Genomic DNA, 27,264 nt, shown 5'->3' with positions numbered 1-27,264 from the left:
TTGCTGCTTAGCTATGTGGGCATGACCAGCTAGAAAGCAGTCATCAGTACTTGCACGGGTCCTGCCCAATATTCAGCTATTACCCTCAGACACATCCAGGTCTTGTCTGAGTATCAAACAGGACCCAGAAAAGAGAGTCTGCCAGTTGGCCTACCTCTAGCACACCTGTTGTGTTTCATTAACCTTTCCAATCCTCCCCTTTCTGATCATACCTCCACCCCCAGTTGAACCCTTAGACACCCCTGGTGCTGGCCAATATTCAGTGCTGGCACCCACATCTAAGCCTCTTGGAAAAAAACTTTAATTAATGGGTTTCAACGCATTTTATATGCAGACAACGTTCAAACTCAAACTGAACAGAGACAAAAACAAATTCCTAGTATTATCCAGCCCACACAATCTCACATCCTACCAAAAGTTCACAATCAACCAACAAGCATACCACATCGAAACACAACTTAAAATACTAGGAATCATTCTTGACAAACGTCTAACATTGGACAATCAGATATCAGCATTAACATCAGAATTCTTCAGAACACTGTGGAAATTGAGAAGAATAAAGACTGTTTCCCTAGACAGTCTTTTCCGGATACTAGTCCAATCATTGATACTATTGCAACTAGATTACTGCAATGCAGCATACATAGGGTGCAAGACAAACACACTAACATCGCTGCAAACAGTCCAAAACACGGCAGCGACTGATTTTCAAGAAATCAAAATACAAAAGATCAATCCCACTGCTTGAAACACTACTTTGGCTACCAGTCAAGGCAAGAATATTTTTCAAAACGAGCACCCTAATCTTCAAGATACTATTTGGAATATAAGCATAACATGATTGAATTATCCTCAAGAAATGCCAGCCCAGAAAACAGAGACTACCTACTCCTACATCTACCCAACTGAAAAAAGCAGGACTTAGCTACCTGGGTTCCAAATGGTGGCACTTGAAACCAAAAACCATAAGAAGCATCTCAAATCTCCTCCAATTCAGAAAAGAAATTAAAACCTACCTCTTCAAAGAATTCTACAGCTAATCACAAAGATATCATTGCTTTCCTTTTAAATCTACCTCTTCAAAAACTATATGAATAAATACATAGTAACATAGTAGGTGAGGGCAGAAAAAGACCTGCACGGTCCATCCAGTCTGCCCAACAAGATATACTCTTATGTGCTACTTTTTGTGTGTACCCTACCTTGATTTGTACCTGTCCTCTTCAGGGCACAGACCCTATAAGTCTGCCCAGCACTATCCCCGCCTCCCAACCACCAGCCCTGCCTCCCACCACCGGCTCTGGCACAGACCGTATAAGTCTGCCCAGCACTATCCCTGCCTCCCACCACCGGCTCTGGCACAGACCGTATAAGTCTGCCCAGCACTATCCCTGCCTCCCACCACCGGCTCTGGCACAGACCGTATAAGTCTGCCCAGCACTATCCCTGCCTCCCACCACCGGCTCTGGCACAGACCGTATAAGTCTGCCCAGCACTATCCCTGCCTCCCACCACCGGCTCTGGCACAGACCGTATAAGTCTGCCCAGCACTATCCCTGCCTCCCACCACCGGCTCTGGCACAGACCGTATAAGTCTGCCCAGCACTATCCCCGCCTCCCACCACCGGCTCTGGCACAGACCGTATAAGTCTGCCCAGCACTATCCCCGCCTCCCACCACCGGCTCTGGCACAGACCCTATAAGTCTGCCCAGCACTCTCCCCGCCTCCCACCACCGGCTCTGGCACAGACCCTATAAGTCTGCCCAGCACTCTCCCCGCCTCCCAACCACCAGCCCCGCCTCCCACCACCGGCTCTGGCACAGACCGTATAAGTCTGCCCAGCACTATCCCCGCCTCCCAAAAAGCTACCACTACCTTTTCCTTTTCAAATCTCTAGTGGTGCCGCTAAGGATGGGAGGCACCTCATTGAACTGAGGCAATCAGTGGAGCATGAGCAACTGAGGATTTCACTTGAAATTCTCTAGACACTAGGAACCCACTGTTCCCTCTAAGCTGAGTGGGAGTCATCCACCTACAGCCCTGCCAGTGGGGGATGCTGTGTGTCAGTATCACATTTTCAATAACGAGGGACAGGCAAACTGCATGTTCTTGGTGTTTAAAAATACAATATTCCCCCCCCCCCCCCCCCCCCCCCACTGGCAGCATTGCAATTGGAAGAATCCTGCTCAGGGTAGAGGGAACAGTGCAGGAGCCCCTGGTGTGCACTGGGGTGATCGGGAGTGGTGGTCCTGCACTAGCCCTTTACCGCAGCTGCAACTAACCATGCCATTGACAATTCACTTAACATGCAGTAAATGTCTGCCATACACAATAACTGCATGAGATAATGCTGCCCCCAAATTACCACAACTTAATTTTTGCAACTATCATGCAATCACTGCAAACTTTTACTTACCACACTTGGTAAACAGGCCCCCACAGTTCCTTGAAGGAATTTGTGTGTTAACTCTATGCAGGAGCAGTTGGGGGGAAGAGGGGGTGGTGGTTGGGAGGCGAGGATAGGGGAGGGCAGACTTATACGGTCTGTACCAGAGCCGCTGATGGGAGGCGGGAAATACTGCTGGGCAGACTTATATGGTCTGTGCCCTGAAAAGGACAGGTACAAATTCAAGGTAAGGTATACACATATGAGTTTGTCTTGTTGGGCAGACTGGATGGACGATGCAGGTCTTTTTCTGCCGTCATCTACTATGTTACTATGAATGAGGTTCCAGCAATTAACATAGAGAAGACAGTGTCTTTCCTTTAGTTTCAAGTGAATTCATCTGTACCAACACCTCAAGAAGAATGTTGGGAGCTGTAATGCTCAACTTGACTTATACCTTTAAATAAGGTTCTGAATTGCTTTGAGACTTTGAAAGGTGATATATCTTGAAATACTCTTTGAAACACTACTAAAAATATATTTTCAGTTTCTTGTAAGTACTTATCACTGTCGGATATAGCAACGCAGTTGAATAGTTTAATCATATAGAGAATTCAAAGAAAATACTTTGTACTTGGGTATAATTATGTACATCAAGCTGTAGTCATTTTACTGTATTCATCTCCAAAATACAAATGCTTATTTTTATTTTAATGCTCTTTCAGAAAGCTGCGTTCAAGGATGCCAATGTCTGCCTGTTTGTGTTTGATTGTATCTACTTCAATGGAGTCAGTTTGATGGACAGGTGCGTGTATTCATGTCACCAGTATTGGTGGTGATATCTACATTGGTACTGCAATGAATTTATGTCTGTTAAAGAGCTCCTGTAATTTTTGAGGTCATAAAATTATAGCTGTAAAGTAGCTAAAAGAGTAATATATCACAAAAGAGAAAGAGAGCAATACTACCAAGTAATCAAAAAAAGAAAAAAGCTCTCAAAATAGCTTTGGCACAGAAAAAAATACTTGAATCTATCTCACTAAAGATTCTGTGGAGCGTATCTATTCTAGTTTTGAAAATACAACAAGGGAAAAGCCTCAGAATTCCCCAACCTCCAGCCTATATATATAAATATATAAGGCTTCACATTGAGAGCCGTATTGCACTTCTAACGTCGGAGGGGGTTCTCATCATAGACAGAAAAACCCTTGTGTTTCAAAAGGTAAAGGATACTAAAAGAATCCACAGTTTTTTGATAAGTAGGTGAATTATCACTCTTCTCAAATCTCATTCTTGGATGTTTTGGTTAAAAAACAGAAAGAGCAACTATTGACTATACCAAGGAAACAGACAGAAATACCTTCTTGCATTTTTCAAGTGACCACCCTACACCTTTGAAAAGAAGTGTCCCCTATTTTCAGTTTTTGAGGTTTCGTCGTGTGTGTACTTATACCTCAGATTTCAAATCACAATCCCAGATTTTAAAGCCCGTCTTGCACAGCGGGGCTATCCGAAATCAGTGATTCGTGAAGTATATAACAGAGATCGGCAGTTGCTTCTAACTACTAAACCAACCTCTGATGCCCCTGAGGACAGCATCACTTGTGTGTTGAGACACACTCCAGGCATAACGAAAGTACATAAGATCATCAGGAAACATTGGGAAGTATTGAATCTGACCTCTACTTTTTCTCATTTACACCTACGTTTTGCATCCACTAGGAATTCTAACTTTAAGGAGCTTGATGAGCCCCTCAGATATATCTAGGAATAGAACAGGTCTGGTACCACAGGGTGCTCATCTAAAATGTGCCCAATGTTTCCTTTGTACTAATACTTTGGAACTTAAGGACTTTTTTATTCATCCAGCCACAAAGAAAAAGCAAATTGCCCGTCCAGTCACCCCACAGCTCCTATAGTGTGGATATATATTGTACTTACAATAGTGCATGCATGCAAACACTTTTCCACATGTTGAATTTTCACATTCTTTCTTGCCATTTTCATTTGAAAACAAGAAACATAGGAAATGCCAGTGAAATAATGTATGTTGTTTAACAACTGCCCATCTCTACAAGCCACATGTACAACAGCCGAATATCAGCGCTTGCATTTATAGTGAGTGCTAGCCCCAGAATGCCCAGAACCAAATCTCTTTGGCCTTTATAGAACCTAATGGTTAGTGCAGCGGCCTGAGAACCTGAGGTACCAAGTTTGATTCTACTGCAGCTCTTGTAACTTTAGGCAAGTTACTTAACTCTCCATTGCCTCAGGTACAAAAAAAGTTCCTATATGTAAAATGTAAACTGCTTTGATTGTAACTGCAGAAAGACGGTATATCAAATCCCATTGTTTAGCCCCCCCCCCTTGCCCAATGTACTTGGGAGGGTTTATGATTTTTTTTTTCTCTGAAGGCTGCAGAAGCTAAACCTTTGGGTAGTTTTGTTTGTTTTGTTACATTTGTACCCCGCGCTTTCCCACTCATGGCAGGCTCAATGCGGCAGGCAATGGAGGGTTAAGTGACTTGCCCAGAGTCACAAGGAGCTGCCTGTTCCGGGAATCGAACTCAGTTCCTCAAGACCAAAGTCCACCACCCTAACCACTAGGCCACTCCTCCACTGTTGCTACTATTTGAGATTCTACATGGAATGTTGCTATTCCACTAGAAGTCGGCCCTTGCAGATCACCAATGTGGCCGCGCAGGCTTCTGCTTCTGTGAGTCTGACGTCCTGCACATACGTGCAGGACGTCAGACTCACAGAAACAGAAGCCTGCGCAGCCTTCTACATGGAATGTTGCTAGTGGAATAACAACATTCCATGTAGAATCTCCAATAGTATCTATTTTATTTTTGTTACATTTGTACCCTGCGCTTTCCCACTCATGGCAGGCTCAATGCGGCTTACATGGGGCAATGGAGGGTTAAGTGACTTGCCCAGAGTCACAAGGAGCTGCCTGTGCCTGAAGTGGGAATCGAACTCAATTCCTCAGTTCCCCAGGACCAAAGTCCACCACCCTAACCACTAGGCCACTCCTCCACTGTTGCTACTATTTGAGATTCTACATGGAATGTTGCTATTCCACTAGCAACATTCCATGTAGAAGTCGGCCCTTGCAGATCACCAATGTGGCCGCGCAGGCTTCTGCTTCTGTGAGTCTGACGTCCTGCACATACGTGCAGGACGTCAGACTCACAGAAACAGAAGCCTGCGCAGCCTTCTACATGGAATGTTGCTAGTGGAATAGCAACATTCCATGTAGAATCTCCAATAGCAAACATTCCATGTAGAATCTCCAATAGTATCTATTTTATTTTTGTTACATTTGTACCCTGCGCTTTCCCACTCATGGCAGGCTCAATGCGGCTTACATGGGGCAATGGAGGGTTAAGTGACTTGCCCAGAGTCACAAGGAGCTGCCTGTGCCGGGAATCGAACTCAGTTCCTCAGGACCAAAGTCCACCACCCTAACCACTAGGCCACTCCTCCACTCTCTCCCCAGATGTCCTTTAACACAGGAAAACTTTTATAACATTTCTTTTTGTCAAAAAAATAAAATACTGCAAGACTGCAATCTATTTCTAATCCATTTAGTTTATTGTCAGTTTCCAAATTAAAATCAATTAATATCATTTCTACAGGTACATTTTAGACTTAATGTCTACTGGAAAAAGAAACAGTTGCAGATTCTCTAAGTTTTCCTATGGGGGAAGTTGATCAGTAGCAGCTGTGTCCAGCTCGCTAGAGTACAAGTTCCCCCCTGCTACCTCTGTCTGTTCTCTTTTATCTTTTTTTTTTTTTTTCTCTGCTAAACAAAAACTGCGTATGTGTCCTTTTGCATGAATTGTTCTCTCAATCAGCCCAAATCAGCTCTCTGTTTACTCCTTCCATTAAATTCTGTTTCCACAGCTTTGCTAATTTTATTATCAAACTGCAGATGTCTGCGTAGGTTTGAGTTTTTCTCACATCCACACATTCCTGTTTTGCTCAATACCCTAGAGCTTCTTCTTAGTCTTCACACCGTCTCTTTTCCCAGCATTGCATATTTCTGTTGTTAATCTGCCCAGCAACAGCACTGTGACTTTCTTCTAGCCTTAGGGACTGGATGGCCAGTCCTGGCCTATGGCTACCATCCTATTTCAATGTACTGCTGTCTCAGGCCTTCATGTTTCTACATTATCCCCTTCCTCTACGTGTAATTGTGCACAGACCCCCAAATTCTATATATGGTGCCTTAAGTTGTATGCAATAATTTGGCATCTTGGCCAAATTGCATAAGTATATACGTATTGCCATACTGGGAAAGACCAAAGGTCCATCAAGCCCAGCATCCCGTTTCCAACAGTGGCCAATCCAGGTCACAAATACCTGGCAAGATCCCAAAAAAGCACAAAACATTCCATACTGCCCATCCCAGAAATAGTGGATTTTCCCCAAGTCCATTTAATAATGGTCTATGGACTTTTCTTTTAGGAAACCGTCCAAACCTTTTTTAAACTCCGCAAAACTAACCACCTTTACCACATTCTCTGGCAACGAATTCCAGAGTTTAATTACACGTTGAGTGAAGAAAACATTCCTCCGATTCATTTTAAATTTACTACATTGTAGCTTCATCGCATGCCCCCTAGTCCTAGTATTTTTGGAAAGCATAAACAGACGCTTCACATCTACCCGTTCAACTCTACTCATTATTTCTATCATATCTCCCCTCAGCCGCCTTTTCTCGAAGTTGAAGAGCCCTAGCCGCTTTAGCCTGTCCTCATAGGGAAGTCGTCCCATCCCCTTTATCATTTTCGTCGCCCTTCTCTGTATCTTTTCTAATTCCACTATATCTTTTGGAGATGCGGCGACCAGAATTGAACGCAATATTCAAGGTGCGGTCGCACCATGGAACGATACAAAGGCATTATAACATCCTCATTTTTGTTTTCCATTCATTTCCTAATAAAACCTAACATTCTATTTGCTTTCTTAGCCGCAGCAGCAGCACACTGAGCAGAAGGTTTCAACATATCATCAACGGCGGCGACACCTAGATCCCTTTCTTGGTCTGTGACTCCTAACGTAGAACCTTGCCTGACGTAGCTATAATTAGGGTTCCTCTTTCCCACATGTATCACTTTGCACTTGCTCACATTAAACGTCATCTGCCATTTGGACACCCAGTCTCTTAAGGTCCTCTTGTAATTTTTCACAATCCTCCCGTGATTTAACGACTTTGAATAACTTTCTGTCATCAGCAAATTTAATTACCTCACTAGTTACTTCCATCTCTAGGTCATTTATAAATATGTTAAAAAGCAGCAGTCCTAGCACAGACCCCTGGGGAACCCCACTAACTACCCTTCTCCATTGAGAATACTGACCATTTAACCCTACTCTCTGTTTTCCATCTTTTAACCAGTTTAATCCACAATAGGACACTACCTCCTATCCCATGACTCTCCAATTTCCTCTGGAGTCTTTCATGAGGTACTTTGTCAAACACCTTCTGAAAATCCAGATACACAATATCAACCGGCTCCCCTTTATCCACATGTTCGTTCACCCCTTCAAAGAAATGTTGTAGATTGGTGAGGCAAGATTTCCCTTCACTAAATTTTATTTTTGTTACATTTGTACCCTGCGCTTTCCCACTCATGGCAGGCTCAATGCGGCTTACATGGGGCAATGGAGGGTTAAGTGACTTGCCCAGAGTCACAAGGAGCTGCCTGTGCCTGAAGTGGGAATCGAACTCAGTTTCTCAGTTCCCCAGGACCAAAGTCCACCACCCTAATCACTAGGCCACTCTTCCATTCCATGTTGACTTTGTCTCATTAATCCATGCTGTTGAATATACTCTGTAATTTTGTTCTTTATAATAGTCTCTACCATTTTGCCCGGCACCGATGTCAGGCTCACCAGTCTATAATTTCCCAGATCTCCTCTGAAACCTTTTTTTTTCAAATTGGTATTATATTGGCCACCCTCCAATCTTACGGTACCACGCTCGATTTTATGGATAAATTACATATTACTAACAATAGCTCCGCAAGCTCATTTTTAAATTTTATCAGTACTCTGGGATGAATACCCATCCGGTCCAGGAGATTTGCTACTCTTCAGTTTGTAGAACTGCCCCATTACATCCTCCAGGTTTACAGAGAATTCAATAAGTTTCTCCGACTCTTCAGCTTCGAATACCGTTTCTGGCACCGGTATCCCACCCAAATCTTCCTTGGTGAAGACCGAAGCAAAGAATTCATTTCAACGCTCTGCTACAGCTTTGTCGTCCCTGATCGCCCCTTTTACTCCTCGGTCATCTAGCGGTCCAACAGATTTTTTTTGCCGGCTTCCTGCTTTTAATATACCTAAAACAAATTTTACTTTGTGTTTTTGCCTCCAACGCAATCTTTTTTTCGAAGTCCCTCTTAGCTTTCCTTATCAGCGCTTTGCATTTGACTTCACATTCCTTATGCTGTTTCTTATTATTTTTAGTCAGCTCATTCCATTTTCTGAAGGATTTTCTTTTAGCTCTAATAGCTTCCTTCACCTCACTTTTCAACCATGCCGGCTGTCGTTTGGTCTTCCGTCCTCCTTTTTTAATACGTGGAATATATTTGGCCTGGGCTTCCAGGATGGTGTTTTTGAACAGCATCCACGCCTGATGTAAATTTTTGACCCTCGCAGTTGCTCCTCTAAGTTTTTTTTTTTTTTTCACCGTTCTCATTTTATCAGTCTCCTTTTTTAAAGTTAAATGCTGAAATATTTGATTTCATATGTATACTTCGACGCTAATATCAAATCTGATCATATTATGATCACTGTTATCAAGCGGCCCCAGCACCATTACCTTCCGCACCAGATCATGTGCTCCACTAAGGACTAGGTCTAGAATTTTTCCTTCTCTCATCGACTCCTGTACCAGCTGCTCCATAAAGCTGTCCTTGGTTTCATCAAGGAAATTTACCTCCCTAGCGTGCCCTGATGTTACATTTACCCAGTCAATATAAGGGTAATTGAAATCACCCATTATTATTGTGTTGCCCAGTTTGTTTGCGTTCCTAATTTCCTTTAACCTTTCTGCATCCGTCTGTTCATCCTGGCCAGGCGGATGGTAGTACACTCCTATTACTATCCTTTTCCCCTTTACACATGGAATTTCAGTCCACAGTGATTCCAAGAAGTGTTTTATTTCCTGTGGAATTTTCAATCTATTTGATTCAAGGCTAACCTTGATATACAATGCTACCCCTCCATGCACAACTTAATTGATTAACAAGCCAATCAGTGCCGATAATAGTACTTAACCAATTAGCGGCACTAATTGTCTTTAATTAGAATTTACACACAACTTTCTAGTCAGTCTAACTTTCTATTAGATTGTAAGCTCTTTGAGCAGGGACTGTCTTTCTTCTATGTTTGTGCAGCGCTGCGTACACCTTGTAGCGCTATAGAAATGCTAAATAGTAGTAGTAGTAGTCATATTCTATAATGCAGTGTGTGTAAATTCTAATTAGACAATTAGTGCCGCTAATTGGTTAAGTAGTAATTATCACTGATTGGCTTGTTAATTAAGTTGTGCGTGCAATATGGCCATTCGGCCAAATTAGTGCACGCAACTTAATGCACCATATAAAGAATTTGGGGGGTATGGGCTGGTTAGAGGGAAAGACATTGATTGAAGAGGGAGGGAGGGGGTAGTTTCCCCACAGCACCAGAATAGCAAAACCCACAGCCCAGGTAGCAAGGGAATTGTCTGGCCAGCATGATAACACCGTGCAAAAAGAAGACTTATGAAGATGGATTGCACAGGATACAGGCTGTTCAGGAGGAATATGAAGGAAGGGATCCAGGGAGGGAAATACTAGTGGTTTGTGCCTCTGGCACAGTGAAGTGAGAGAAACAGTTGAATACAGTGACACAGAAGCTAGTTCCAATTGTGGGCACTCTTACAGGGTCACGTGGTTGAGATAATATTGGAGGGTGTAAGGCTGAGCCAAAGTCCACGTCCAGTGAAAGTAAAGTGAGATCACTCTTCTGGGTCTAGCACATTCCTGCTGGGAATCTACCCGACAGATTTGACAAGTGACGTTCCACCCAAGCCAGGAGAAGAGCCCCTCTTTGGCCACACACTGGATTATTCGTACCTCCCTGGAAATGTATGTATTCCTCCACAGATGCATTGTCTGACAGAACTTGCACAGACTTGCCTTCTTGCAGCCCTTGGAAAGCCAGAAGTGCCAGACGGATCGCCCTGGTTTCCAGCCTGTTGATGGACCACCATTGAGAAACAAATATACATATACAAGCAGGCACTCTAGTACAGTGTTCAGGTGCATAAAGAATCTAAGATGCCCAGTTTTAAGGAGAGAATAGTAGGGTTTTTTTTTCTTTTCCAGACTAGAGGTCTGTGACTGTCTCTGTCTTGTGGCAGGCCTCATCAGTCATCACCTCACTTTGTATATTGCTCTGCACATATCCATTGTGCATTCTTATCCTTGAACATAAATGGCTTCAGTCATGCCTTGATAAGGGAGAGAAAATATGCAGGTGAGAGAGGGAAGAGCAGGATGGAAAGAAAACTAAAGCTGTACTAGGCAGCACTTATTTTATTTATCACATTTAAATCCAGCATTAGACCGAGCAGAACTTAGGTTCAGTGTGGCTTACATAACAATTAGAAAAGTATGAACGTGTTCAAAACATTAACAGAAAGTAAAAATACATCATATAATGTTAGACCTGTAAAACTTGAGTTAGGAACAGATGTAATTAAATACTTAGGCCCCCTTTTACTAAGCCACGCTCATGTTTTTAGTACGCGCTAAAATTGTAGGAACGCTAAACGTTAGAGACGCCAATACATTCCTATGGGCGTCTCTAACATTTAGTGCACCTACAATTTTAATGTGTGCCTTAGTAAAATGGGGCCTTAGGGGTTTAAGCTAGGTATTGAAATATGGAGGAAAAAGGTAAAGGGTTAGGATTAACTGGGATAGACAGAAATAGTGGGAGGTGGAATGAAGTAAAAATTAATGCTATGAGTTTATTTGAGAAGAGTGCTTATTTTCTTAAAGGCTAGACTGAAGAAGTGAGTTTTGAGTAGACTTTGGAATATCAAATAATCATCAGTGCACTTGATGGTTTTAGGTAAGGCGTTCCAAATTTTAATGCCTTGATATGAAAAGTTAGCAGTATGAATTGTTTTGTAGTTTACTTTCTTACAATTCAGGAAATGTAGGATAACACATTCTCTAGATTTAGAGGCATTACGTGAGGGTAATTCAATGAGATTATTGATGTATATTGGGGCCGAACCATACAAAATTTTGTGTGGCAGCCAATGCAAATCGTACAGAAGGAGGGGTTTGTTTTAGTGATGAGTGGTAGTGTGAATATGAGACGTGTGGCAGAGTTTTGAGAGGTTTGTAGTTTTTTGAGGCAATCCCCTTTAAGTCCTGCGTAAATAGAGTTGCAGTAATCAAATTTTGTTAGGACTGGGAATTGAACTAGGGTACAAAAGACTGATTTTATGAAGAATGGTCTAGTCTTCTCAATTTTCATAATGGATATGGCACTGTCGGTGGCAGTACCATGAGTCCCCCAATCAAAAGTGAGCATATGTTATCAAACAGAACTTCAGAGGGCAGAGGCTCAGCAGTAGTAGGAACAGAAGAGGACAAGAAAGCAGACAGTTTCAAAAGAACGAATTCCACCACTCCCACTTGGCTCATAAGCGCCTTCCGCAACATCCATCGTGGGACGATCCTGGCCTCTGCTGGACAAGGTGGGCATTCGGTTACCGGGGGTGGGGGGGGACAACGAAACGTGCCCCGTAGAGACTGGCTCTCCTCCGCCTGATCTCAACACAAGGCCCTCACCCTGGTCTTCCTGCTGAGCACGAGCAACGTGATGCTCCAACGTTTGCTGGAGGGTTTGCTGGATTGGGAAAGATACCGCGGTTGCACGGCCCAGATCATATCCTTCCTCTTTGTGTGTGACATCAGAAAAGATTAATGAATTGAGAAAAATCCCACCAGTAAGTAAAAACGTTACAATGCTGCTACAAGTTCAGCCGCCATCTTGCCACTCCCACCTACAAGTTGAAATATTTTGACTTCAAAATCCCATCAATAAATAAGGGTCATCTTATCTGCGAGTCGTTCCTCATACCTAGCACTCTTGCAGCTGTTATCTCTACGGGAGTATAGTGAACACATTCTAGGTGTGCTGATGAGGATACAACCAGCACTATATATGCTCCTGGTGCGCGAAGATTCTTTAATTCAGGGTGAGCTTGTACAGTTCTCAAATTAAAGAGAAAAGATTTGAATGAAGTATGCAAGTGAGACTGGGAAATGATTTAAAAAAAATAGAATATGTAGTAATTGTTTAAAATCTGTAAATGTTCTGGCTGGTTAAAAGTTTGTGCTGAGCATGTATATTGGGAAGAGGTCATGGCTGCAGAAAATTTGCATGCTTTCAGTCTTATAATTCCATTTCTAGCCTTTCTCCTTTCACCGACATATCTAAAAGAGCCTTGTCACCTTGTTTAATTTCTTTAGCCATTTTTTCTTCCACGTGTGCTTTTGCTAACCGTATTTCCCTCTGCTTGTTTGAGTTTTATCCAGTAATCTTTCCTATGCTCCTCTTCTTGTGTTCTTCTGGATTTCTTGAATTCTGCCTCTTTTACCTTTGTTTTTCAGCCACTTGTTTGCTTTGCAGTGACTTGGATATAAATTAATTTTATCTTATTAAATTACAGGGCGGGGGATAGTAAGGGAGAAGATGACTGAGGGGAATCCAGGTGTGGGGAGAAAGTGACTGAGAAACAGTGAGGGGTTTGGAGAGGGTATAGATTGAGTGACAGGTCTGGAACTGCTTCACTGGGGGTTCAAATAAAAAAGTTTTGCTGTCACAAGGTGGTGCATAATAGTGATGATTCTTTCCCTTTCCTGATTCTGCATTCTATAATTCCTGGTACATGATCCTCCCACTTCTCTCCTTACTACCGTTCCTTCTCCCTCAAATTGATCCTGCCTCTATTTCCTGATTTTCTCGTCTCCTTCCTTTGTGCTATGACCCCTTCTGAGAACACCTGCTCCATCCCACAGATCTCCTCCTTTACCCCACCCCTTCTCTATCCAGCCCCTCCCCAGAAAGAACCAAATAGATCAGCTAGATTATGGCTGTAGTATCACAAAACATCTTTATTGTTATAAAATAAAATAGATTGGCATTTAATTTGCTGCTCTGTTCTAATTTGTTCACTTGTATCATTTGCTGCAGAATCTTGTCTGTTACAGGAAACGGATGTGGGGGGTGTAGGTAGATAACATGTTTTTCATATGTAGCTTTTCTTGGGTGTGCTTCTGTGCCTAACAGATTTGTCTTTGTATCAGGCCCCTGCACGAGCGAAGGAAGTTCTTGCATGATAACATGGTGGAAATACCCAACCGGATTCTCTTCTCAGAGATGAAACATGTGACTGTGAGTATGTCTGCAAGTCTAAATCTCCTTATCTGTTGCATTTTTTAAAAATTTACCTTTAAGAACTATTACAATAAATTTTGTGCCAGAAAAATGAGTTTATAAAGATTGCTACTCATGAATTAAAAAGAAAATTATGAAGACCTCACATTATACTGTGCCAGAACAGGATGGAACAATGTTTTATCGCCAAGAAAGAAATGACATTTGGGTTAATTCTGCTGTGAAGAGATATTGGTATCTATGACATCCCAAGTGGGGTGAAAGTACTAGTCCATTCCTGGTCCAAGAAGAACCTGGCTACCTTGGCCTATCCTCCCTCCTTCTCATAGAAAGAGCTCTGTCCTCAGGCGGGGGTGGGGGGAAATAGGCGGGTTAAGGGCCTGGTTTGTATTAAAGATATTCATTCATTTTTGTTCTAATGGTAAATTCAACAAACTACAGCCAAGTAGGCAGAGTCACAAGTACACCCAAAACAATAGCAAACGCTATTGAAAGCAACAGTAAAAGATTATTAGAAATAATTGACTGCCTATGCGTGTTGCAAAGATTTAAGCGTCCCATTTGTCTTGTATCAATATCATGAAATAAAAACTGAATTTCACTAAAGACAGCTTCAAACTTTATTGTACCTGGTGGAAACAGCACTAATAAAGGCTGTATTTTGTGCTCATTTTTCTACACTGTTCTATACAATACAGTAATACATGGCCAAATTTCAGTGAGGATATCCTGTGTACTGATGGGTTCATCTTAACTGTTGTTGTAATCTGCCTTGGGAAGCCTGGTACTATAAAGATTTGAAGTAAAATTAAACTCTCCTTTCATTGGGGCACATGGAATTACATCTTCACCTCACCTCTTTTGTACAAATGGATTATTCTGTTTTGGGCATGTTTCAGGGACAAGTGGTTTTCATAAGTCAAAATAATAAAAATATTTTCTTTCATGCAGATCTCTCATTTGTTTAACTAAATGGGCTATAATAAGCCCCTAATGGAGTCCATTGGTTTTCTTATGTTTTATCCTTGTGGTGACTTGTACTGTTCCAAAATTGGAAATACAGTGAGACAGAATAATAGAATTCAGTAACATCTACAACTTAATTATTATAAATGTGTTCGCATTTGGGTAATAACTGAGAAAACGCTGTTGAAAAACTGACTTGAGGAAGAAATAAATATATATCACAGAAATGGAAAATGTTGGCACATTTAGACTGATACTGGACTTCTGCATGAAGGTGGCTCTGCCCTCATTATTTAACATTTTTCTTTTAAATAGTAATAAACAATATTAAGTACATTTCTATACTATACCACTGCATTCCACAAAACAAAAGGAGCAAGTTCCTTCAAACCATCTTTCTCTTTTGATCTAAGCACAGGTTTCAACCTAATTCATGTTTTATGTGGGATATAACTGCCATAAATAAGTAAAGAAATTATATGTATGTAAACTCTGTTGAGCACCTGATTCTCATACCATGTCTGTTTTAGTGGCCCTTCACGAATATAACACATGCTAGAGTATGCCGTCCAAATAACATACCAGTTACGATTTATAACAAATTACTACTCTACCTATGAAAAGTTATTCTGTTATTGTACTATACTTCCTTTGTGTACATCCATATGCTGCACATGCTGGCATGTTTGAAAGTAGAAGTGAGATTAAATAAAAATGCCACCAGCAATAAAGAACAACAACGTGGATGCAGAAGCTCATAGGTTTGTTTGCTTTGTTTTGAGTGTATGCAGAACGACATCTGCACGGGGAAAGGGAAACATAGAGTAACCTAAATGGCTTCAACGTTTTGATGAGGAAAAAAAAACAAAAAAGGGGTCCACGCATCTTCCACAAGAAAAGAGCAAAAAATACACAGCAAGGGTGGAAGTGGGACAGTATCAAGTAACCAAGGCAAACCACTGGTAAAAAAGTGTCCAAAGGTTTATTTGCCACTAGTAAATCTGACCCAATAAAAGGACCCAGCACTGGCCGTGTTTCATCTGGAGAGCCTTCCTCAGGGGTCGTCAGTTGTCCTGAAGAGATTATGGCATGTGAGCTCCCCTTAGAGAAGCACCTACAATGTTGGGTCCTTGAAATTGTGCCTGACATACTCTGGCTTCCAAATGAGATTCATTTTCATCATCGTATGTCTATACTAATCAATTTAAAGGCACTACCCTCAGAGACTATGGCATAGTAACATAGTAGATGAGAGCAGATAAAGACCTGTACGGTCCTTCCAGTCTGCCCAGCAAGATAAACTTATTACATATGGTATGTGATACTTCATATGTATACCTAGTCTTGATTTGGCTTTGCCATTTTCAGAGCGTAGATTGAACTGTGAATCTTCTTTATGTTCTTATGGTACATTTAAATCATGTTTACCTCTAGTCATAAGAATATAAGAGTAGCCATACTAGGTTAGACCAGTGGTCCATCTAGTCCATTATCCTGTTTTCCAAACAGTGGCCAAACCAGGTCATAAGTACCTGGCAGAAACCCATTTATTAGAACATTCCATGCTACCAATTTATTTTTGTTACATTTGTACCCCGCGCTTTCCCACTCATGGCAGGCTCAATGCGGCTTACATGGGGCAATGGAGGGTTAAGTGACTTGCCCAGAGTCACAAGGAGCTGCCTGTGCCTGAAGTGGGAATCGAACTCAGTTCCCCAGGACCAAAGTCCACCACCCTAACCACTAGGCCACTCCTCCACTGGGAGGCAAGCAGCTGCCTCCCAATGAAACTATGGGATTTTCCTCCAGAAACTTGTCCAAACCTTTTTTTAAACCTAGATAGCTAACCATTGTTACCACATCCTCTAGCAAAGAGTTCCAGAGCTTAACCATTTGTTGAGTGAAAAAATGTTTCCTTCTATTTGTTTTAAAAGTATTTCCATGTAGAAGGAGTCACATGATGCCGAGCTAAAGAGCAGGTGTTGGTGGTGCAAGCTCCCCATCTCTTACATCTAGAACCCCTTCTGGGACCACTTTTCAGCTCCGGACGTATCTTATCTTGATCGGAATACTTTGATTGCCTTAATTCCATTTGCTGGGCAGTATAGAATTAATCTATGGCAGTGAGAGTTCTGCACAAGGAGCGAGTTCGTACAAAGATAACCGAATGTAAAATGGCGGTGGATGAGTCGGCGGGCCCAGCTACCATCAGTTCCACATGGGCGCCAGAAGTAGCTCAGGAGATCCAAACACTTTTGAAGACATCAAATTATTGTTCTATGTAAGCCGGAAAGGGATCCCTTACAACCGTCCTCCTGTAGACCTATCTCTCTTCTTAATTTCGAAACAAAGCTTCTGGCCTAGGTGCTTGCTAATCGACTGGCGAAAGTTCTGTCTTTTTTGGTTGATGAATCCCAAGTGGGTTTCGTGAGAAGTCGCACACCTTCTAAGAACATCAGGGCTTTATTGGCGTCGTTGGACCAGGTCTGCCGACAGGGAGTGGTATCTTTGCTGATAAGTTTTGACGCAGAGAAAGCATTTGATAGGGTTTCTTGGGCTTTTTTATTTACTGTGCTGGATAGGTATGACATTCGGGGGATTTTTCTTTTCAGGCAATACAGAGTCTTTATCATTGCTCGCAGGCATTTGTTTGTTAATGGACTTTGCTCCCTTCCATTTTCTCTGGACTGGGGTACCCATCAGGTCTGCCCTATCTCCCCTCTCCATTCAAAAATATATTGTTATGGATAGATGAACACATTGTGCTGACCTGTATGCAGTGGTGTGCTGGAGCAGGCTCTCACAGGCTCGCAAAAGCCAGTTGTTAAGTTCTTAAGAATTTTGGGAGCCGGTTGTTAAAGAAGGGCCCTCCATGGCTACTTTAACAACTGGTTCCAAAAATGTGGGCTTGGGCCCCCTGCTGAATTATCTTTTACTTTGCTGGTGGGGATGCTGAGCCCTGCCAGCCAAGTAAATAGACTGCTGCTGCTCCCCGTGCTTTGTTTCCAGCTCTGAGCAGCAGGCTGGGACTTCTCCAGCATGTGAGAGAAGTTCCAGCATGCTGCTCAGAGCAAGACCTTGGGAGTGCTGGCAGTCCATTTATTGGCTGCCAGCAAAGGTATGCCTAGCGTGCCCGCACGAAGGGAGGGAGGAGAGAGAGGCAAGTGTTGGAGTTATTGCACTTTATATTGCTACAGTGTTCAATTATCCTGGTTTTGACCATGCGCTGGGTTTTTCCAATATGTAGGAGGTTACAAGGACATACGATGAAATGTATGACATTTGCAGTGTTGCAGCCTGAGTTATGGTGAAGGACATAGGACTTCTGACTTTGTGGATAGACAAACATAGTTATTTCCAGGGAGTGCTTACAGACGTTACATGTTCCACACCTAGAAGTGGGTGTCCATAAGATTACGGTCTCTGGAGTGCGCTATAACCAGGCGTTTATTTTTGAAACAGTTGTGACCCTCTAAAACATGCCAGTGGTGCCATATGCTCGGCTGAATATATTTAATCAGGTATGAATATCGGAGAGTACATACCAAGTCTGGCTTTTCTTTGGATGTTTTGGGGCAGAGCAGTTCTTCTCTATTGGTCATAATAGCTCTGTGATGTCCACTGATGATGTGTCTGATGGGATAGCCCCTGTTTAAAAAATCTCTCGTATAAAAGGTGCGCTTCATGATTATAATCCTCAAGATCCGTACAGATTCTTCTTAAACGCAGAGGAGTGTGGTAGCCGTGTAGAAATTGACAATGGTAAATTTCTTTTGAGTACTTGGTGATGATAGCTGTGGTAATGAAGATAAGCTTTGCGGTCCGTGGGTTTTCTGAAAATGCTAGTCTTAAGTCGGCAATCTTCTTTGGTAATAAGCAGATCAGGGAAGCTGATCTGGGAAGGACTGTGTTGCATCTTAAACTTAAGATTCGCATCTTATTGGTTAAGCCAGGTATGGAATTCTTCCAGGGTACTTGTATCTCCTTGCCATAGAACTGGATGTTTTCTTTGTACGGATGTGTAGTGAGGAATGATTTTTCAAAAAGGGCAACATATAAATTAGCTAGATCAGGGGTCATAGCTGCTCCTGTCGCGGTGCCCTTGATTTGTTGGTAAAAGACATCTTGAAAACAGAAAAAATTATTGGTGAGGGCTATACTTGCGAGGGTAATGATGAAGTGATTGGGTATGCATCTATGGTTGGTCCTGGTTTTTAAAATTTCTTCAGTAATAATTAAGGATTCCAATTGTGGGACATTGGTGTACAGTGCCTCAATGTCCATGTTTACTAATATACATTTCTTCTTGAAAATTCTCAATCAGCCTTATCATATGTGCAGAGTCACGAACATAGGAGGGGATGAGTGGCATAAAGGGTTTAAAAAAGAAAGATGGAAAGAGGTTCTAAAATGGAACCAATCCATAAGCCTTCCAATCTCAGAAACGTTAAAAATCCTTGGAGTTACTATCGACTGACACCTAACACTCGAAACCCATGCAAACAACACAACCAAAAAGATGTTCTACTGCATGTGGAAACTGAAAAGAATAAGAACATTCTTCCCAAGATCCGTCTTCCGCAGCCTAGTACAATCCCTCGTACTCAGCCACCTGGATTAGTGCAACTCACTGTACGCAGGCTGCAAAGAGCAAATCTTGAGGAAACTTCAAACAGCCCAGAATACAGCAGCCAGACTCATCTTTGGAATACCAAAATATGAACGTGCAAAACCCTTACGAGAGAAGTTACACTGGCTCCCACTCAAGGAACGAATCACGTTCAAAGTATGCACATTAGTCCACAAAATTATTCACGGCAAAGCCCCAGCCTACATGTCTGAGTTAATCGACTTACCACCCAGAAACACTAAGAGATCATCCCGAACCTTCCTCAACCTCCACTTCCCTAACTGCAAGGGCCTGAAATACAAGACGCTGCACGCATCAACCTTTACCTACATGAGCACGCAGTACTGGAATGAACTACCGCGGAACCTGAAAACGATCTACGAACAAACCAACTTCCGTAAATCACTAAAGACACATCTTTTTGATAAAATCTACGGAAAGAACCACAACACATAAAGCTCACACTCACTGTTCAGTTATACATCAATACATCTACTTATGAATTCTTAACCCTAATCTCACTACACCCAAACATTTACTCACAGAAAAATGTATACCATTTGCTTCATATAACGCCCCTTAATTTCCTGTTGTCTCCTTCCAATGTCTCAATGTTCTTTCAATTGATTTACTCCTTAACGAATTTGATTTTGACTCGTTTAACTCTTCACAATGTAATCCATAACCTGAATTGTAACAAATTGTATTTCCATTATTCATAATGTATTGTAAGCCACACTGAACCCGCAAAAAGGTGGGAAAATGTGGGCTACAAATGCAATAAATAAATAAATAAACCATTAGCGGAGATGATAGGTCTTCCAAGGGGATTCGTGAGAGATTTATGTATTTTAGGTAATACATACATTGTAGGTGTAATGGGTTGTCGTACTTGTAGAAATTGGCACTCTTTCTGGGTTTGATGGCTTGAAGAGGGGAAAGAGTGATAGTGTGAACAAAGGGTATAAGCATCGGGGTGCTAATATGAAGAGGCTGCTAGAGATAAATTGAACACTTTAAAAACTATATGGTAGGAAGTCAGTACAGCATATGGAAGGGAGAAAATGAAGTGAAGCTATGGGGTGCAGACAGATAGACATCAGTAATACCTAGACCGGAACCCAAACAGGTGTGAAAATGAACGCTAGGGTGCCAAAGAAAGGAGAAAAAGATAACAGAAGAAATGTAAATAAAGTGGTAACATCCAAACTAAATGCATAGGAGCGAAAGATCAAGTCTCAATCACATGGGCAAGGACTGAGGGAGATATTGTGTTTGGACAATAAATAATTGTTTTGACTTTTATCTGTTGCTTGTACTGACTTTTTTTTTTCAATGGTAACATGTCAACTTTGTTTTTTTTGGGGCAGCCACTTAATTGGGGCAATGTACTATAGTCCTGATGTGTCCCAATAAACCAGAATCCACTGTACAAGCAAAAATTGCCCTGACTGAGCACAGGGCTAGGTATTTGTGAGACTTTACAAAGATTCTGTTCATTCCTGAATTCAGTTTAAAATAATTTCTATGGTGTTTAAATCTCTATATGGCGAGCGTTCTGATAAGTTGATTTACTGTTTAGACTTCCCTTCTTTTACATAGGCACGATCTGGTCGTTGTGTGAAATTAAATTATCCAACTTTTAAGGGTGTCTTAAAAAATCAACGTTAGAATCATTTTTGTCTTACCAGAGAAATTAACAATTTACTATACTTTTAGAAGACTATTGAAAACATTGCTGTTTAGTGAGATGGATTAAGATAAATGAGATTATGATATAAGATCTATAGTTTTCCTTGACTGAAGGAATTAATATTGTTATCCGCATAGAATCTTTCTGGAAAGTTAGCGGAATATAAGCACCATGTATAGTGTAGTACAATATTCAAATTCAGTTTACAACAAAGTTGCTTTCCCAGTGCTGATTTGGATTAAGTTTAGTTACTGATTGATCTTTTGTATTCTTCTCAGAAAGCCTCAGATTTGTCAGATATGATCAGTCATGTCATTAGTGAGGGACTGGAAGGACTTGTGCTGAAGGATTTGAAGGTAAGATGAACAATCTGTATATAGACCATCATTTCTTCCTCCTTGTAATGTAATCCCTTTCCTTAATGGTTTTTTTTTTCTTGTTAAAGGAGACAAAAACAAATATAATAGAAAAAATGGAACTGCTTCTTCTCTTAGATTTTTCAAGCACTTTGTCAACTTTCTGATGTATTTTTTTTTTTAACAGACTTTTAAAGAGGAATAATAAAACGAATCAGGAAGGGGCAGTCTGGAGATCGATGTAACAACATTTTACCCCATACTTGTATTTGATCATGCGGTAGTTACATAGTAACATAGTAGATGACAGCAGAAAAAGACCTGCACGGTCCATCCAGTCTGCCCAACAAGACAACTCATGTGTGCTACTTTTGTGTATACCCTACTTTGATTTGTACCTGTGCTCTTCAGGGCACAGACCCTGTTAGTCTGCCCAGCACTAGCCCCGCTTCCCAACCACCGGCTCGGGCACAGACCGTATAAGTCTGCCCAGCACTATCCCCGCCTCCCAACCTCCAGCCCCGCCTCCCACTACCGGCTCTGCTATCCAATCTCGGTTAAGCTCCTGAGGATCCATTCCTTCTGAACAGGATTCCTTTATGTTTATCCCACGCATGTTTGAATTCCGTTACCATTTTCATCTCCACCACCTCCCACGGGAGGGCATTCTAAGCATCCACCACTCTCTCTGTGAAAAAATACTTCCTGACATTTTTCTTGAGTCTGCCCCCCTTCAATCTCATATCGTGCCCTCTAGTTCTACCGCCTTCCCATCTCCGGAAAAGGTTCGTTTGCAGATTAATACCTTTCAGATATTTGAACATCTGTATCATATCACCCCTGTTTCTCCTTTCCTCCAGGGTATACATGTTCAGGTCAGCAAGTCTCTCCTCATACGTCTTGTTACACAAATCCCATACCATTCTCGTAGTTACATTCTCTGTTCAGTAATCTGAGGATAATTTCAAATTGTCCCTAGATGCATTTCAGCCTTGTGGGATGGTGATATATTATTTGGAGTGTATCAAGACCTACAAAGTACTATTGTACTTATTATGACCCAGGGTTTGGCATTTAGTACAATAAGTGGTGTGATGAAAGCAGTGATTCTGGGTGAAGTTTCAGTGCTATAAAAGCCAAGGAAAGAATTGGACCAGATGGGAACGGGAGATAGTAAAAGCTGAAGTTCATGTCTGCTGCTTTTACTTGCATTCATTACTTTTCTAATTGAATAGTCTAGGCAAGTTATATAAATAGAAACATAAAATATAATGTAACACTATAGATACTGTATAATAAAAACAAACCAAAATACATTTCTCTCCAGTTTTTCCCAATATAGTTTAGATCTCATTGTCTTCTGGGGGGTCTTCTAAAGATGAATGTGCTATTCCCTGATCATGACTGGTAGTTGAGACTTTTCTTTCACTATAGTAGAGGAGTGTGGTAGCCGTGTTAGTCCACTCTTAAGATTATCAATAGAAATCAAACAAAATAAAACATGGAAAAGAAAATAAGATGATACCTTTTTTATTGGACATAACTTAATACATTTCTTGATTAGCGTTCAAAGGTTGCCCTTCTTCGTCCGATCGGGTTCTACATGGAACGTTGCTACTCTTTGAGATTCTGCTGTGGAATCTTGTCACTCTTTAGCATTCCGGAATCTTGCTATTCTTTGGGGTTCTACATGTAGAGAGGTGTGGTAGCCGTGTTAGTCCACTCTTAAAGGTTATCAATAGAAATCAAACAAAATAAAACATGGAAAAGAAAATAAGATACCTTTTTTATTGGACATAACTTAATACATTTCTTGATTAGCTTTCGAAGGTTGCCCTTCTTCCTCAGATCGGGTTCTACATGGAACGTTGCTACTCTTTGAGATTCTGCTGTGGAATCTTGTCACTCTTTAGCATTCCGGAATCTTGCTATTCTTTGGGGTTCTACATGTAGAGAGGTGTGGTAGCCGTGTTAGTCCACTCTTAAAGGTTATCAATAGAAATCAAACAAAATAAAACATGGAAAAGAAAATAAGATGATACCTTTTTTATTGGACATAACTTAATACATTTCTTGATTAGCTTTCGAAGGTTGCCCTTCTTCCTCAGATCGGGTTCTACATGGAACGTTGCTACTCTTTGAGATTCTGCTGTGGAATCTTGTCACTCTTTAGCATTCCGGAATCTTGCTATTCTTTGGGGTTCTACATGTAGAGAGGTGTGGTAGCCGTGTTAGTCCACTCTTAAAGGTTATCAATAGAAATCAAACAACATAAAACATGGAAAAGAAAATAAGATGATACCTTTTTTATTGGACATAACTTAATACATTTCTTGATTAGCGTTCGAAGGTTGCCCTTCTTCGTCAGATCGGGTTCTACATGGAACGTTGCTACTCTTTGAGATTCTGCTGTGGAATCTTGTCACTCTTTAGCATTCCGGAATCTTGCTATTCTTTGGGGTTCTACATGTAGAGAGGTGTGGTAGCCGTGTTAGTCCACTCTTAAAGGTTATCAATAGAAATCAAACAAAATAAAACATGGAAAAGAAAATAAGATACCTTTTTTATTGGACATAACTTAATACATTTCTTGATTAGCTTTCGAAGGTTGCCGTTCTTCGTCAGATCGGGTTCTACATGGAACGTTGCTACTCTTTGAGATTCTGCTGTGGAATCTTGTCACTCTTTAGCATTCCGGAATCTTGCTATTCTTTGGGGTTCTACATGTAGAGAGGTGTGGTAGCCGTGTTAGTCCACTCTTAAAGGTTATCAATAGAAATCAAACAAAATAAAACATGGAAAAGAAAATAAGATGATACCTTTTTTATTGGACATAACTTAATACATTTCTTGATTAGCTTTCGAAGGTTGCCCTTCTTCGTCAGATCGGGTTCTACATGGAACGTTGCTACTCTTTGAGATTCTGCTGTGGAATCTTGTCACTCTTTAGCATTCCGGAATCTTGCTATTCTTTGGGGTTCTACATGTAGAGAGGTGTGGTAGCCGTGTTAGTCCACTCTTAAAGGTTATCAATAGAAATCAAACAAAATAAAACATGGAAAAGAAAATAAGATGATACCTATTTTATTGGACATAACTTAATACATTTCTTGATTAGCTTTCGAAGGTTGCCCTTCTTCGTCAGATCGGGTTCTACATGGAACGTTGCTACTCTTTGAGATTCTGCTGTGGAATCTTGTCACTCTTTAGAATTCCGGAATCTTGCTATTCTTTGGGGTTCTACATGTAGAGAGGTGTGGTAGCCGTGTTAGTCCACTCTTAAGGTTATCAATAGAAATCAAACAAAATAAAACATGGAAAAGAAAATAAGATGATACCTTTTTTATTGGACATAACTTAATACATTTCTTGATTAGCTTTCGAAGGTTGCCCTTCTTCCTCAGATCGGAAATAAGCAAATGTGCTAGCTGACAGTGTATATAAGTGAAAACATTCAAGCATTACTATGACAGTCTGACAGGATGGGAGGAATTCACTATAGGAATTCCTCTTTTCTTTCATTAAATGTTTGGATTTTTCCTGATGTTGCGAAAGTTACGCAGAAGCAGCATAAACCATTTTTGATAATTCATCCTTGAGTTTTGGCTCTGGAGGCATTATTTTTTCTTAAATTTCTTTATGTGTAGTAGCATAGTAAATGAAGGAAGACAAAGTCCTGCATGGTCCATACATTCTGCCCAACATGGAAGCCAGAGCTGAACAACAATGTTGGTATAAATCTTGTACCATTTTTGTTGCTTTTCTCTGAACTCCTTCAATTCTTTTTAAGACCTTAGCTAGATATGGCCTCCAAAACTAAACACAATACTCCAAGTAGGGTCTCGCTAAGGGCATCAACACCTCCTTTCTTCTGCTGGTTATATCTCTATGTTGCCTTGCATCCTTCTGGCTGTGGCCACTGCCTTGTCATATTGTTTTGCTTCTTTGAGAATTCTCAGACACTGTTACCCCATGGTCTCTCTCCTGAACTGTGCCTCTGTCTCTTGTCCCATATCTCGTACATCTCTTTTAGATTTCTATACTCCCAAGTGCACCACTCTGCCCTTTGCACTTGGCATGTGGAAGAGGTTCATCGACGATGTTATATTATTCTGGCAGGGCCCTTTGCGTGAATTGCGGACCTTCATTGAGTACCTTAATTCGGTGGACATTAATATTAAATTTACCTTTAGAATCAGTGATGCTGAGCTGGAATTCTTGGATATTAAAATCATGAGATCTCAAGAGGGGGAGTTTTCCACCACTATTTATCGTAAGCCTACCGACCGAAACACCCTACTACATTTTCAGAGTTTCCATCATAGGGCACTTAAACAGGGTGTTCCGGTCGGTCAATTGCTACGTTTACGTCGGTTGTGCTTATCGACAATTGAATTCAAGAGACAGGCCAGCACCATGATTGAGAGGTTTTTGGACCGAGGGTACCCTGTGGGGATCCTCAAAAAGCGTATAAAAGGGCCCTGTACACTTATCGGCCATGGTTGTTATCCACTGGACCAAGGTCCCCCTGTAGCCCCCTGGCTTGTGTCATCCCTTATTCTTCAAAGGCATCTAGGATTAGCGCTATTGTTCACAAGCATTGGCAGGTGCTTGCGGTGCATCCCGAGTTTAGCGAGACCCCTAGAGTAGTGTACAGATGTCAGGCTAATCTGGGTGAGTTGCTTAAGAGACCCAGTAGGAACATTGCAATTGGCAGGCACTCTCCATGTGGCAAGTGTGTATATTGCCGTTATCAGTGGGATACCTCAATCATTCCCATTCCCCATTCTAACAGGCAGCACACTTTAAGATATGGTACCACGTGTAATACTGAGCGCGTAGTTTATTGTATAGGACACACCAAGAGATAGCTTAAAAGTAGATTAGCAGAGCATGTTAGTAATATTCGGCATGACAAACAAGAAAACCCGCTGGTAGCACATTGGACCTTATTTAATCATTCGATAAATCAACTTCGATGTGCTGTAATAGCGCACCTTCCTTGGTCCAACAGAAGTGGGGATGTTAGTGCTAGCTTGTTAGTTATGGAGCAGCGATTTATTTTTTCGTGGGGCACGGTTACCCCCAACGGCCTCAATTTAGAGGTTGAATGGGTGTAGGGTATTGTTTCTTTAACATACTGGGAGTGGCCATGTAACCAGCCCTTTAAATTGAGATAGGACGTCTGACGTAGTAACTCCTGATGCGGCGTCATGTGGTCTACGCCTGAGGGAGCCTTTAGCCGGCATGCAGCCGATTAGATGAATGATTGTGAGTATTATTCCAATGTACATTGTAATAATAAGTTTATAGTATGGGAGATGGTGATGGTTATAATGAGGACATTGTTAAACTGTTGTAGATATAACGGTGGTTCCTCCTGAGGAAGATCTAGTGAAATGCGGATCCGCATCGGGGAACCGGTATATACTGGAGACATCAAGAGTTGAATAAGGAGTCATTCATCGACTTCTTAACACCTGTATAATGCTGCACAAGTGGGATTTGTGATCTGGGAACGGCAAACGGAGGATTCACACTTGATTTGAGAGTGATATATTTGGGACAAACACAACCAGCTATAGTGCAGTAGCCACGTGGAAAGCGGGGCGTTAATCGCTGCATCATAAAGACTGAGTATTGTGTTAGTAACTGTGATTTGTAGTGTGAATGCAATGTGAATATAATGCAATGTGAACGTTGTTTATTATTGTAAACATTGTTTAGTGCAGCACAGGGTAAGAAGCGCGAT

The 27,264-nt window shown here is 41.5% G+C and overlaps 1 protein-coding gene across 1 annotated transcript in view; it reads left to right on the top strand.

Moving 5' to 3' along the window:
* Nucleotides 1–27,264, top strand: part of LIG3 (DNA ligase 3) — a 158,693-nt gene that overhangs the window by 87,128 nt on the left and 44,301 nt on the right. The window contains exons 11-13 of the mRNA XM_030222374.1: nt 3,116–3,195; nt 13,777–13,864; nt 21,435–21,512. Coding sequence (XP_030078234.1) covers nt 3,116–3,195; nt 13,777–13,864; nt 21,435–21,512 — 246 coding nt within the window. The remainder of the gene's footprint in view (nt 1–3,115; nt 3,196–13,776; nt 13,865–21,434; nt 21,513–27,264) is intronic.

The sequence above is a fragment of the Microcaecilia unicolor genome, chromosome 13 (genome assembly GCF_901765095.1).
Source record: "Microcaecilia unicolor chromosome 13, aMicUni1.1, whole genome shotgun sequence".
Taxonomy (NCBI): Eukaryota; Metazoa; Chordata; class Amphibia; order Gymnophiona; family Siphonopidae; genus Microcaecilia; species Microcaecilia unicolor.
This window is presented reverse-complemented; position numbering and strand designations above follow the sequence as displayed.